Source organism: Harpegnathos saltator, unplaced genomic scaffold (assembly GCF_003227715.2).
Source record: "Harpegnathos saltator strain DR-91 unplaced genomic scaffold, Hsal_v8.6 scaffold114, whole genome shotgun sequence".
NCBI lineage: Eukaryota > Metazoa > Arthropoda > Insecta > Hymenoptera > Formicidae > Harpegnathos > Harpegnathos saltator.
The window spans coordinates 647,165-660,905 of record NW_020229889.1 but is presented as its reverse complement, the minus strand read 5'-3'; the positions used below and the strand labels follow the sequence as shown (position 1 = coordinate 660,905).

At 47.1% G+C, this 13,741-nt stretch overlaps 2 protein-coding genes across 2 annotated transcripts; one reads left to right on the top strand and one right to left on the bottom strand.

Moving 5' to 3' along the window:
- Positions 1-228: 228 nt before the first annotated feature.
- On the bottom strand, positions 229-7,564 carry LOC105191840 (uncharacterized). The gene is made up of 2 exons (XM_011155520.3): positions 6,970-7,564; positions 229-5,982 (listed from the first exon to the last, which is right to left on the bottom strand). Exons 1-2 carry the CDS (start codon positions 7,120-7,122, stop codon positions 2,491-2,493), a joined length of 3,645 nt encoding a protein of 1,214 aa, XP_011153822.1. The 5' UTR covers positions 7,123-7,564; the 3' UTR covers positions 229-2,490.
- A 404-nt stretch (positions 7,565-7,968) lies between these two features.
- LOC105191858 (sodium/potassium-transporting ATPase subunit alpha) lies at positions 7,969-13,081 on the top strand. The gene is made up of 9 exons (XM_025302139.1): positions 7,969-8,381; positions 8,536-8,848; positions 9,185-9,316; positions 9,691-10,100; positions 10,417-10,689; positions 10,859-11,176; positions 11,293-11,704; positions 11,826-12,114; positions 12,479-13,081. Exons 1-9 carry the CDS (start codon positions 8,118-8,120, stop codon positions 13,047-13,049), a joined length of 2,982 nt encoding a protein of 993 aa, XP_025157924.1. The 5' UTR covers positions 7,969-8,117; the 3' UTR covers positions 13,050-13,081.
- Positions 13,082-13,741: the final 660 nt, after the last annotated feature.

The following is a 13,741-nucleotide window of genomic DNA, read 5'->3' as shown; positions in this document are numbered from 1 at the left end:
TAGGATATAATTATCCTTATGTAACTATATTTACCCGGACAGCACAAATTAACATTGGCTCAATGTTTTGCGCTGCTTGGGTGGTAATCATACGTGAAAGAAACTTTAGAAACTAAAATATTCCTGTTATTATCACTTTACTTATTATTTATTCAAATATTTATTTTACGAGAAAGGACTGATAGGAAAGGCGAGAGACAATAAAAGACACCGCTAAAAGGCTGCTAGTCTACGCTTACACACCGTACTTGGTATATTTCATATATAGCTTCAAATATCTGCAATATAATCTACCTTACCATATCCATAAGTAAATTAATGAAATAATTCTGGAGATTAATTATTGTAAACGCACAATTCTATAGATTTAATATATCTCATTGTCTGTTGTGTTCCCGATGTTTTGAGTGTACGACTTGTTGAATTAGGGTTTGTTGCACCAACAGCGAAAAAAACAGCAAATTGTAGGAAGAGAATGTTTACAATTATCAATACCTAGTGTATATCATATTTACCTAACCAAAAGGAAAGGAAGGAAACTCCTCTTATCAAACTTTTATCCAAACGCGTTGATCTACAGTCCGAAAAAAATGAAGCCGATCGAGTAAATTCTCTTATTGTATCGTTAATATGTAATAATATGATAATTTTTTTCATACAATCATAGTCGAGTTGCATCGCTTCGGAAAGCGAAGATGAACACATAAACATCATCCACAGTCACACACAATACTTACACCTAGCACAACACGACGACGTATTAATGACATCAAATAACGTATGTTAAATGTGTTAATGACGTTAGATACGAGAATTACGTCGTCATGCTTGCTAATCATCAGCATAATATTTACGAATTTCGCGATTTTATCCTGACTCGATCATCGTTATTTTTTGGAAAAAGGATAAACAAATCATTCGAGTGGAGACTCATTCGAGTGGACTGTCAGTGCGTTTCATTCCTTTCACACGGAGAGAAGAATTTTGAAAATATGCATGAAAAATTTTGACAAAATTCGAATGAGATAACAAGATATATTACTTTTTATTCGCGATCGCCGAGCTCCGGAACGATCGAAGTGACTTGATCGTAAGGAACGAAAAATATATAAATTCATCGGAGAAATACGGAAAGATCCTTTCCCGTAAGAGATCGTGTCTCGCTCGATTACTGTTAAAATGATACCAATACGAATCTGCGTTATTCAATCTGCGTCCATCGCCAAGATCCTCGCGCGACTGGGAATTAGCAATAGTATTCTGAATGTCGGTCGAGCTCTGTCGAAACGAAATTCTAATACTGGCGAGGAAAGCATTTGGACCACGTGTGTATGTCTGAGAGAGAGAGTTAACAATCGATGAGTTCCCGTCGTCATTAACCCTCGATTCAACGTTAATTCTACAAAGTAAAAGTGTCAGTAATATTTTTTCTTTTCTTTTTCTTTCTTTTCTTCTTTTTTTTTTTTTTTAGAAAAAAACAGTTGCTCGGCCAAGTTAAAAGTTAAAGAGTTACGAGATGGTCAGAGACGAACCTAAAGTTGATTATAAAAAATAGTAGTTCTCGACTGCCTTGTCTCATAAAATCGTATTTGAATAATTTCTAATGGTTTCGCACATCGTAGTACGATGATCATATTATAATCATCATAAAATCGTATAATCATATGATTAACTCAAATGAATAATAACTCAATAGATGTGTGTGTGTGTGTGTGTGTGTTGTATGTGTATGTATATGTGTGTGTGAGGCATGTGCTGCATACACAGAATATGTGTAATATATGTATGGCCCTAATATATAATTATTTAATAATAATATATGTTTTAATAACGATATATAATGTAGTATCTCCATATTAGATAATAATAATATGTAGTTCAAGCAAACTCGGATTACACGAGAGTCAAGATGGATTGATTCCGAATAGTTTTTCCAAAATGCTAAATAAAATTCTCTTCCATTGGAAAAAAATGCGTAATCAATATTACTCAAGCAGTTACTTAATCGCAGTACAAAGTCCTGATCGTAACTAGCGACGGAGCTGTAGTCCGAACAGGCTTTTATACTAACCGTATGTCTTAGTCGTCGGTCATTACATGATCGTCACATCGATATTGTATATTATCATGCACGACATTAAGCGACATTCCGAGTACCAAAGATAATGATCAATCTCACGCGAGAATCCTCGAAAACTGTGCGAAAAAAAAAAAAGAGAGAGCTCATATAACATGCGGTTCCTTTCCTCTATTGCAAGCACGTTAACACCTCTCGATTGTATTCTCTTATTCGTTCGAAAACCCTTCTCATTTTTATACAGGTAACCAATTGATTCCGTTGCTTCGTACGCTCGTGAAAGACTGAGAGAATCAATGCGTCGCGCGCGCGTTACGACCTCTCTCTCCTTCTGTCTGTGTCTTGGGGAGGAGGAGCGGTCACGATTTTTCTTTGGAGCAGCATCTCTTCCGGGGACGAGCCTTTACGACGATTTAACCTTCCATTTGTGAGAGCTTATCCTCTAGACTATCCTGACTGTCGTTTGTGTCGTTGAGACTGATGGTCTCATTGGTCTGCGACAGCTCGATCACAGACTCGTTGAGAGTGCTCGACTTCCGCACGTCCAGCACGTCGTCCGATGTTTCAAAAATGTCAGCAGTCTCGGAGAGATCTTGGTCTTGGTCGAGGACCAAATGGGGAGACGCGCCGGGCTCCTCCTCCTCCTCCTGTGTATCCTCCTCTTCTGCTACTTTCTCGGAAGGATCCAACTTGTCAGTCTCCTGGCTCGCGACTTCCACCTCCACCTCCATCGCGGTCTCTTCCTTGACAGTTTCTGAGATATCGCAGGAATCCTCCGTTTCTTCCTCGGCGACCTGCGCGGTCGCATCCGTAGGCTTGTCGCCTTGTCGCCGTTTCGCCTTCAGCGTCGTGTCCGACGACACCGTGCCAGAGATTTGCGAGAGGTTGCTCAGTACCGTTTCTTGCATCTTTACCACGTTGTCGGTGGTCTCCAAGATGCTGCACAACTCACGGCTCATTTCCTCTACCTCGGACGTCTGGTCGGGTTTCATGATCAGAAAGCGTCTGTTTGTATAGACTTTTTCGCTGGAGATGGTTGGACCTTTCTTCGTCGGGGTCGGTGTGACTGCACTGCTGATGGAACTGACAACAACATCGGGCGTCTTTATCGTTTTTTGCTGGTTCTGTATCTCCTTCTGAATATTCTCCGGCGTTTCCTCCACGCTGGAGACCTTGTAGACCTCCTCCTTGGCGGCTGCTTGCTCACTGTTGTTCTTGCTCGGATTCGAGGTGGTAGTGGTGGTAGCGGCGATAGTGGCGGTGGTGGTGGTGATGCCGGTAATTTCAATATCATTGTCGTTATATTCTTGCTCCTCGTCGTAAATGCTTTGCTTCCGTTTGACGAACACCCTCTTCAGCGGCAACTGTTGCTCGTCTTCGGACTCATCGTGCCGCTCTGGTAGCATCTCATCGATCGCTTCGTATTCCTGTTTTCTCGCTTGCAATTCCTCAATTTTCAGCCTCTGCTGCTCCACCCGCTTTTCCAACTGTTCGAGCTTCTCCTTGGTCTCCTGATCTTCTTGCGTGCCTGACTGTTGTTGGCTCGCTGCTTTCTGCGACCCGACGACCGTGCTCTTAGATGTGGTCGCGGTAGAAGCAGTACCGCCGCTACTACTGTTCGACGAGCTGGTCTTCAGTTCAAACTTCGTTGCCGTCGCATCGTCCACGATAGCCTCGCCGGGCTTCTGATGATGTTCCACTCGCTGCAGCAAAGCCTGCACCAAGTTTTGACCCTTGGCCTTCACCACCACTCGCTTTACCACGTTCCCGGTTGGCAATTTTGCTAATTCAGCTGGATCGACGGCGGTGCCGTCCGGATTCATAATGACCTCGCGAGTAGTGTCACCGTGGCGAATGATTCGGCGTACTATCAAGCGTCTGTTGACTTTAGTCCCGGTGCTGCTGGGAGTGCTAGCGCTGCTGCTGAGATTACTCATGATGGCGTCCTGCGTACTCGCGTTCGCAGGCGTTCCTTCGGTATTTCCACTCGGTTTCCTCAGTACGAACCTCTTGATGACTTTCACCGTGTTAGTCTTCGGCGTAGAGGTCGCCGTCACCGAGCCTAATGTCTCTGCCGGGACGTCGGTCTTATCGTCTGCCTTGCGAGTTTCTTGCGATGTGGTGGCGCTCTGTGAGCTCGCCGCGGCCTCCTTGTTAGACTGTTCCTGCGCGCCAGCGTTTTGGTGCTTCAACGGTATCTTGTGCTCTTTAAACACAGACGCGACGATCTTCTGCACTTGCGCCTCAGTCTCGTCCATGCGTACAACATTCTTGGGGCTGTCTTCTTTGCTCTGTGACGACGAGGTGGTCTGCTTCGTAGAGCTCTGAGAGACGCTGGACGAGCCGCTGTTGGAGCTCTGCTTGCCGACGGATTTTTGTTCCTGCACCTCGCGACGTTGGATCGGCATCAGCGTCTTGATCGTCTTCTTCACCATGTTGCCGTCCTTGCTGCGCACAAACACTACCTGCTCTTTGCTGCGGTCCTGCTCCTCTTCTTCCACCTCCTCCTCGTCGCTCTCAGACGGTCGCGGCATCGACTTCGGCATTTTCTTTATAATGTAAGCGGGCGGCTCATAGTCGTCGTCCGAGTATTGATCTTCCTCTTCATCTTCGTCTTCCGAGTCCACCTCCACTTTGGGCTTGTTATCCGGCTGCAGGCCGTCTGGTCCCATTTTCTCGCCTGCCTCAATGTGTTGCTTGATATGGGTGACATAGTCGGCACGGTTGCGACAAGACTCTTGGCAAACATCACACGTGAGGCCCATCCCGGTGCGTTTCGTATGAGTCAGCTGATGCACTTCGAGACTCTCCTTACGCTTGAAGGCTTTGCCGCAGTCCTCGCATACATGCCGCTTCTCCACTGAGTGTGTACGCATATGTCGCGTCAGATGATGTGACAATAAGAACGTCCTGGGACAGAGCTTGCACATGTAGGGTCGATGACCGGCGTGACTCGTGAGATGACGAGCCAGCTTGGTGCTAGTGTGAAACGCCTCCTTGCAATAGTCGCATACGAACGTTTTGTCCTCGTTGTGCAAGGTCTCGTGACGTTCTAAGCCCTGCTTGTACTGGAAACGTTTGTTGCAAATATTGCATTGGAACGGTTTCTCTTTCTTGTGCACCGCGTCCTCATGTTTCTCCAGATCCTCTGTAGTGAAGAATTCACGATCGCAATGTTGACATCCGTAACGAGCTTCCTCCCGGTGCACTTTTTCGTGACGCTGCAGCAGATTTTGCCGGGAGAACTGCTTCTGGCAGATCTGGCACGAGAATGGCTTCTCGTCCGAATGAGTGCTCATGTGCTTGTTGAGATCGTACTTAGAGAAGAACATGCGCTCGCATTCTGTGCATTTGAAATTGCGGTCGCGATGTGCAGTCTGAATGTGCAACGAAAGAGCTTGGCGCAGCGGGAACGTCCGTTCGCATTGGTCACACGCGTGTACTCTGATCTCGCCTGGTTCCAGGGTTATATTATTATCGTCCTTCATACGTTCGATGCTCTTGGTCTGTTGCTCGCCATCGCTGCCACCGTCCTGCTCTTCTTCATAGAAATCACTCGAAGACTTTTCCCTCTGCTTCTCGCCTTGTCGTTCTCTCTCTCTTTCCCGCTCGCGCTCCCTCTCTCGTTCCCTCTCTCTAGTTACGCGTCTTTCTCTTTCGGAATTATCAGTGCGCGGTTTCTTGGAACCCTCGTTTTGCTGTCTGCTCTCAGCGGATCTCTTGTGGCTTCCTTCCGGTGGATCGTTTGGAATAGGTGGGAATGGTCTAGGTAGCACCCCAGACAATGGATAGTCTCTTAACGCCTCGTCAGCCTTTTTGCATTGCAGTTTAAACTTGTATGAGCGGTCCACGTTCCAGCGACATGTGCTGCAAATCATTTGTGGCATCCCATCAGCTGCGTATACCTTGAGGATCAACAAACAAGTTGAGACGGAACATTAGTGATACCCTTACTTCTCTTGACAGTCCAGGAAGAGGATCTTCTGCAGAAATTATGAAATTGTTGTTGGAAACTTAGGATCTAGGTGAAGATTTTCTCTCTTGTTAAGTTTGTAATTATTAATCCCTTGCTGTACGCTTCTAAAGTACCAGTTAGATGAGAAACAGATTTTATATATATATATATATATATATATATTTGACAAAATTTTTTTCATTGCGACTATAAATAAGATGATCTTCATCGTGAATGTAAATGATATCAGAGCAAAACTATTTTCAGAGAAATCTAATTCACAAAACATTCGATGATAAAGAGATTGCGATGAATAACATGTATGTTATATTTCATACTGCGATAATACACAATGTTTTATTACAAACTGCATATACTGCATATATATAATTATTTTATTCAATTTCCTAAGAAATACAAAATAGGATAGAGTAGAGAGGAAAGGATAGAGGAAGGTGTTTGTATCAAATAGCTTAAAATCGACAAGAGCTAAACTAATTCGTCAGAGAGATTAATAAAATACGTGTAGAAATTTTATCCATTACAATATTTAACAAATCGGACAAATATTCGACTTTCATTTAAAGCGCGTTTATTCAAGGAGAAACGAAATGGAATTCATATCAAGAACATTGCGTCCTCTCCACGTACACGTTCGCGTCGCGACGCTAGTCGCGATCAGCTCGATAATCTCGACGCCTACGTTATCGACGCGACAAACATCTATTGAAACGCAATCACTCCCCAACTGGGGAATATTGTCTGTGCGAGTTCTTCCTACCGCTCCCTCAAACGCTTCCCCCTGATCAAAGCTCGATATTTATTGCGCGAAACGATACTATAGCACAAGGTACCGCTTCGCGGTAGTCAATGCCCGACAGTTTGCGCGGGGCGAAGGTATCGCGTCGCCAAGCGGCGAGAGCCTTCACTCACTTACCTCGATGGCGACGCACGACATGATTTGCAACGCGAGTGGCACTTGGAAGGGTTTGCTGTGGTCGCGCTCGTAGATGTAGTTGAGCGGTTCCGACTCCGTCAAGCAGAATCGGCATACCCGCCGCGAGCGCAGCGGTGCCGGCCTATTCTCCATATCCGCCGGCGTTCTGTACGCGTGTGTTGCTCTCTGTGGCACAGCTCTCTTCCTCTCCTCTCCTCTCCGCTTCGTTCCGCTCACCTCCTCCTCCTCCTCCTCCTCACCTCCCCGCTCGCACCGTTAACTCTTCTTTTACGCTTTCGCCCGCGGACGCGCGCAATCAAGCCGAACTGCGAAAAAACTTTAACGCGCGATCAACTCCGCCAGTCGCGTACCGTTCGCGGACGATTTGTTACGTTGCTCGGTTCGCTCGCCCGCTCGCTCGCTCACTCGCTTGCTTGCTCGGTGACGACGATGACGCCGAGCGTCGGTAAACGTCGCGGTATTCACCCTCTTCCTTATGCCGCACCGTATGCACGCCGACACAGCGCTGTAATGGCGGAACGTCGGAACACGCTGGCCGCGCGCGCGGTTGCCTAATCTTTTCGCGTCTTCTCGGCCTCTCGGGTCTTTGCACAGTGGCGCCTAAGTGCGTAGATGGCACATCTGCGCCGCGCTGCCGATAAAGCAAACGACGTCGTTACCGTCGGACGATGCGTGGCGACGTCACGGACGAACTTGTAAAGGAAGAGATGGCGCACTTGTCCTCCGTTGTTGAAAGCTTGAAAAAGAATTCGACCTTCCCCGGCACCGAATAAAATTAGACACGGTAATCTAATTGCGCGGATCTTGGTGCAACCAAACATCCAACGAGAAAGAGAAAGAGAAAGAGAGAGAGAGGGGAAAATGTATGTCTCCCATTCCCTCTATTTTGAAAAATTATAATCAATCTTGAAAAAGAACAGCGAGAAACGAATCTCGATTATCGCTTGCTGCGCGACTCAACTTCATACGCTTGTTCCGTCTTGTGACGTTTTATTCTTTTAAGATGTGTATTTTGATTTTGGTCAACTAATTTTTACATCTTCGTCTTCGGGTACATTTTTTCGTCTTCCCGGTACACCTCGAGAGAGCTTGCCACACCGCGTGATTTCACATCTGTCGATTGAGAGATGCGGCGATTCTCTCGAAGACCACAACGACTCAACCGCGACCTAGACGCTCTTCGTCGAGATATTGACACGGATGTGCACCTTAAACCCGCGGTAGATCTACTGCAGGATCTGCAGGTGGATCTCGAGCAGGGTCTATCGACAAGCGTCGCGAGAGATCGCCTGCGAGAACAAGGGCCGAACGCGCTGACTCCGCCGAGGAAAACTTTAGAAATTCTAAAAATCCTGCATCATTGCTACAATGAGTTCTCTTTGCTGACATGGGTAGCAATTCGCGACAGATGGAATCCTTTCTATATATATATATATCTATCTTATGGCACGAAGAGTGCCATAAAAGAAAAAAAGAACAATATCTATTTTGCAACTTGTGCAAGAAATAGGAGAAAAAGGGAATAAAAACAAACATAATCGTTAGATAGGCGCTGTTTTGTGCTTCGGCAATTACTTCCTGGAGCGAGAAACTTACGGCGAGGCATCCGAGGACGGTCTTTGGCTCGGGCTGGTCCTAATCGTCCTGATCCTGGTCACGGGCACGTTCAGCTATTATCAGGATTCCAAGAGCTCGCGCATCATGGAATCTTTCCAGCGGATGCTACCGCAGCGAGCCAAGGTCCTGAGGGACGGCGAGAGAAAGGAGCTTCTGGTGACCGAATTGGTCGTCGGGGACATCGTCCTGCTGGAAACCGGCGACCGGGTGTCTGCTGACATTAGGATCCTGGAATGTCAAGGTGAGGCGTGCGATGCCACCATCTCTCGTCTCGCGTTCGTACCTCTTGTTTTCCCCCCTCGAGAATACGAGCCTTTCTCTCACAACTCGATCGAGGACCGCGTCGATTTTTCGCTTCGCTCGATCCTCCAGCGAAAGAAAGTTGACGGGGGGAAGACCATCCTCCTGTAAAGAAAAAAGGATGACTCAAGAAAAAGAGAATAGATATTTGATATATGATCCAAATTTGAAGTTTAGAATACAAATCCGCAAGATACCTTGTATTTCTAAATTGCAAGATGTTGAAACGCATACAGCGCGTTTCACTTAAAAAAATGACATAATCTCTTTAACAAAGGCTTGAAGGTGGACAATGCGTCCTTCACGGGCGAATCATCGATACCGCTAATACGAACGGCGAATATTCCGCAAACTGGGAGTGTCATCGAGGCGAAGAACATGGTGTTTTTCTCTACGAACATCATCGAAGGTGAGTCATCGAGAATATTCCACTTTAAAAGAGAATGAAAATCCCGCGATGGAATATATCATTTATCCATAATTTAGTATGACAGAGAGAGAGAGAGAGAGAGAATCTCTCTCCTCGAACGTTTGATTGGGTCTTACTCGGCTCGGTAAGATGGCCATGATATAATGATCATATTGTTATTTCGAATAGTTTATGCACATAAACTGCACTATAAACATCAATTATCTTTGAGAAAACGCACTGTTTGGCAAATATCGGATCGGAGGATCGGAGAATTACCAGCCTATGGCCATCTTACCGCACGACGCGCGTCGTAAGATCGTAAGTGGGATTCTTCGTTATCGTCGAATTAGATAGGACCTTCACCGAAACAGGCACCGGGAAAGGCGTCGTGGTGGCCCGTGGCGACGATACGGTGATGGGCAGAGTAGCCAAGCTAACTTCGAGACTCTCGTTACGACCCACGCCACTTTCCCGCGAGATCCGTCGCTTCATGAAACTGATCTCGTGCTGGGCGATTTTCCTGGGCGTTCTCTTCCTCGTCATGTCCATCGCGATGAATTACAACTGGATCGACTCGGTCATGTTTCTCATCGGTATCATCGTGGCGAACGTGCCGGAGGGCATCTTCGCCACGGTGACAGTCAGCTTGACCCTGACCGCCAAGAGGATGGCCAGCAAGAACTGTCTGGTGAAGAATCTCGAGGCCATTGAGACGCTCGGATGTACCGCCGTTATCTGCAGCGATAAAACCGGCACTCTCACGCAGAATGACAAGATGACCGTACGCGAGCGATCTTTCATCTTGCAGTCTACGCGTCTTGCACTTCTCCTATTCTCGTATTTTAGCCGCGACGAATCCGCGGAAATTTGAGGATATTTGAATTCGCGTTAAACAAACGAGCGAATTCACGATCGTCTCGCGAGATCGCGCGATCTTCCGCCGCTTTGCGACGAGCGAAGATCGACAACAACAACGTAATGTCCTTCCGCGTCTCTCCCATTTCCAATTTCGACATCTCCAGCCTCGGTAACGTTCACTTGCCGGCCCTCGCTACGGACGTAGCGTTTCTGCCTAGAGTTTCTCGCGCGAGTTACAGGTGCGACACATATGGTACGACGCGGGCCAGTTGCGCGAAGTCATGGCCTCGGACACATGGAGGAAGTACAGCAACAGTCGGGGCTTCGAGAACCTGGCCAGAGTGGCAAGTCTGTGCAATCGCGCCAAATGGGCGCCGGTTCCAGAAGACAAACCCGCGTTACCGTTGAGAAAAAGGGAGGTATTGGGAGACGCGTCGGACAGCGCTTTGCTGAGATGCATGGAGATCCTGGTGAAGGGAGGAGCCGATTTTTTCAGAAAGGACTACGTCAAGGTAAACCAGCCGGGCCGGGCCGAGTCGAGTCGAGTCTTTGCCGCTTGCCGGAGAGGACGCGATTTCGGACACGACCGAACGTGTTCGACCTTTCTCGCGATTCAATGCGATAAATCCTGTCGTATAAATTTCAGTCTGAAATTTCAGCCCCCCCGAAATGGATCTTTAGGCACTCGAGATCCCCTTCAACTCGACGGATAAGTTTCAAGCAAACGTGCACCTGTTTGAAGGCAGGTACCTCGTGTGCTTCAAGGGTGCTCCCGAGCGAGTTCTCGAGCGTTGCTCCACTGTGGTGGCGTCCGGCAACCGGACCGAGGAGCTGAACGAAGAGATAAAGGCTGCATACACCGAGTCTTGTCATATTCTGGCGAACAACGGAGAACGCGTCCTCGGCTTCGCCGACCTCGAACTCTCCACCTCGATTTACCCCGTGGGTTACCGCTTCGAGGCAGATCCCCCGAATTTCCCTCTTGAAAACTCGAGGCTGGTACTTTTCATGGATATTTTTCAAATCGCGAACGTGACTCCTTTCTTCAGATTTCTTCAGATCCGGAGATTCTTCGCCGCTCGATGCTCGATCGGTTCAATTTTTCTCGTCGGTAGGTCGGCCTGATCGCCATGATGGACCCGCCACGACCGACAGTGCCAGACGCAGTGTACAAATGCCGCTGCGCTGGCATCAAGATCATTATGGTAACTGGCGACCACCCGGACACCGCTAGAGCGATCGGCAAATATGTCGGCATCATCAGCGACGATGATCATAACGACGGTATCGGGAGACACCACATTGTGGTGACGGGCAACCAGTTACGGGATCTGTCGCCTGAGCAGTTGGACAGGCTGATTAAGCGGTACCAAGAAGTCGTGTTCGCTAGGACCTCACCGGTGCAGAAGCTGCAAATCGTCGAGAGCTGCCAACGATTGCACCTCATCACCGCCGTCACCGGCGATGGTGTCAATGACTCGCCGGCCTTGAAAAGAGCTGACATTGGCATCGCCATGGGCGTTACAGGTCAGCAGATGGCCTAAAGAAATGTTTTTAGAGGAGAACCGCGCGCGCGCGCGCGGCTTCGAGTTCTTCGACTCTAGCAAACGATAGTTGTTATTATTATCTAATTACTCGCGATTCTTAGGGTCTGACGTGAGCAAGCAAGTGGCAGATATGATATTGCTCGATGACAATTTCGCGTCGATAGTGACGGGCATCGAGGAAGGCCGGCGGATCTTCGATAATCTCAAGTCGAGCATCGCATACATCTTAGCGAGTAACGTGCCGGAAATCGCGCCTTTTTTGGCGTTCGTCGCGCTGGGAATACCTCTTCCGGTCGGCGTGATCTGCGTTCTGTGCATCGACCTGGGAACGGACATGTGGCCGGCCGTCTCGTTGGCTTACGAGAAGCCCGAGTCGGACGTTATGTTAAGGTAGCGAGAGTACACATGAGATGTCAGATAATCCTTATATATATATATATATATATAACATTGTATATCTCTTCACTATCCCTTTTCCAAGTACAATGAATTCATTGAGGAATTTTCCAACAATTATTAATTCAGCCTAAATCAGAGTGACAGTCAAAGTATACGCGATAATAACGTGAGGAATAAATGTACAAGGTTAACTTGTAACTGAAAGAGAAAGATGCAAAATTAAGAAAGAAAAATCTAAAGCTCTTTCAAATATTCAATAAGACTAAAAAAAAAAAGAAAAAGCGCAAGATCGTGAGAGCTGGTACAAACAGTTAAGTTATCCAAAAAGTCTGCGATGTCTTTCGATTTTTCGCAGGAAGCCCAGGATACCACAGAGAGATCATTTGGTCAGCCGACGGCTGATCTTTATGGCGTATGGTCAGATCGGTGTGATCGAGGCCTGCGCAGGTTTCTTTGCGTACTTTATCGTGATGGCGGAACACGGCTTCCTGCCGGCACGATTGCTAGGTCTCAGGTCAGAGTGGGACAGCGCGGCGATAAATGATCTGAAAGATAGCTTCGGTCAGGAGTGGACATACGAGCAGCGCAAGATCCTCGAGTACACCTGCCACACCGCCTTCTTTGTCAGCATAGTCATCGCTCAGTGGGCGGACGCGATGGTCTGCAAAACTCGCCGAAATTCGCTGTTGCGTCAAGGCATGAGCAACTGGGTCTTGAACACGGGTTTATTATTTGAAATCGGTGTGGCTTGCCTGGTGTCTTATACTCCTCACATGGATCGTGTCCTGAAGACATATCCTCTGAAGCCGGAATTGTGGCTGCCCGGAGTACCGTACGCTATTCTTATTCTGATCTACGAAGAGTCCAGGAAATGGTGGATCAGACGTAATCCGGCTGGCTGGTGGGACAGAGAGACTTTGTACTAGATGAGACGAAAGTTAGGAGAATAACCGCGCGAGAAGACCGAAGACTGAAATAATGTGATTATGAGTTATCATTGAGATACCGTTGAAGGAGAAATGTCGCAGGGAAAGGATTGCCATCCTCGACAAACGAATACGAGAGATGGAGAGCAAGGTTGATTTTTACGTTCGCTCGAAGGATGAAGGATAAAGTAAACTCGGATAAGATGGCCATGATATATAATATTCGCAATGTTATTATTTCGAAGAGTGTACACGCTTAAGCTGTGAATATCAATTATTTTAGCGAATAGCTACAAAAAATGCACTGTTTAGCAATTGTTATTGAAATGACAGCCTTCATGATCATCTTCTTCGTATGGCCATTTTATCCGAGTTTGCTCTACATCACGCAGCTGCGTATTACTCGCGGAGAAAATAGTTTCGCAAATAACGACCTTTCGCGGCTCTCCATTTTCCACAGTCGTGACTACTCGTGATCACGCTGAGAGAGAACAGTTCTTCACCTTTCTATAAGTAAATTACCTCGATCATCCGCCTTCAAATTCCCGTGCGACAGTATGGGAATGCAAAGATACGGGAAGAAAGGAGAAACTGAGAATGCACCGAGGGGCGAAACTGGAATTTCACGTCGTTTCCACGAAGCACGGTGAACTTTAGTGTCCTAAAAATATCTCGCAGGTAAATCGCTACGA

Bases quoted from the DNA above. Each gene is read 5' to 3' on its own strand.
- LOC105191840 (XM_011155520.3), bottom strand. From the start codon at position 7,122: ATGGAGAATAGGCCGGCACCGCTGCGCTCGCGGCGGGTATGCCGATTC. The intron at 5,983-6,969 runs GTAAGTGAGTGA...TTGATCCTCAAG, and splicing joins TGTCGTGCGTCGCCATCGAG to GTATACGCAGCTGATGGGAT.
- LOC105191858 (XM_025302139.1), top strand. From the start codon at position 8,118: ATGCGGCGATTCTCTCGAAGACCACAACGACTCAACCGCGACCTAGAC. The intron at 8,382-8,535 runs GTAGCAATTCGC...CATAATCGTTAG, and splicing joins AGTTCTCTTTGCTGACATGG to ATAGGCGCTGTTTTGTGCTT. The intron at 12,115-12,478 runs GTAGCGAGAGTA...GATTTTTCGCAG, and splicing joins GAGTCGGACGTTATGTTAAG to GAAGCCCAGGATACCACAGA.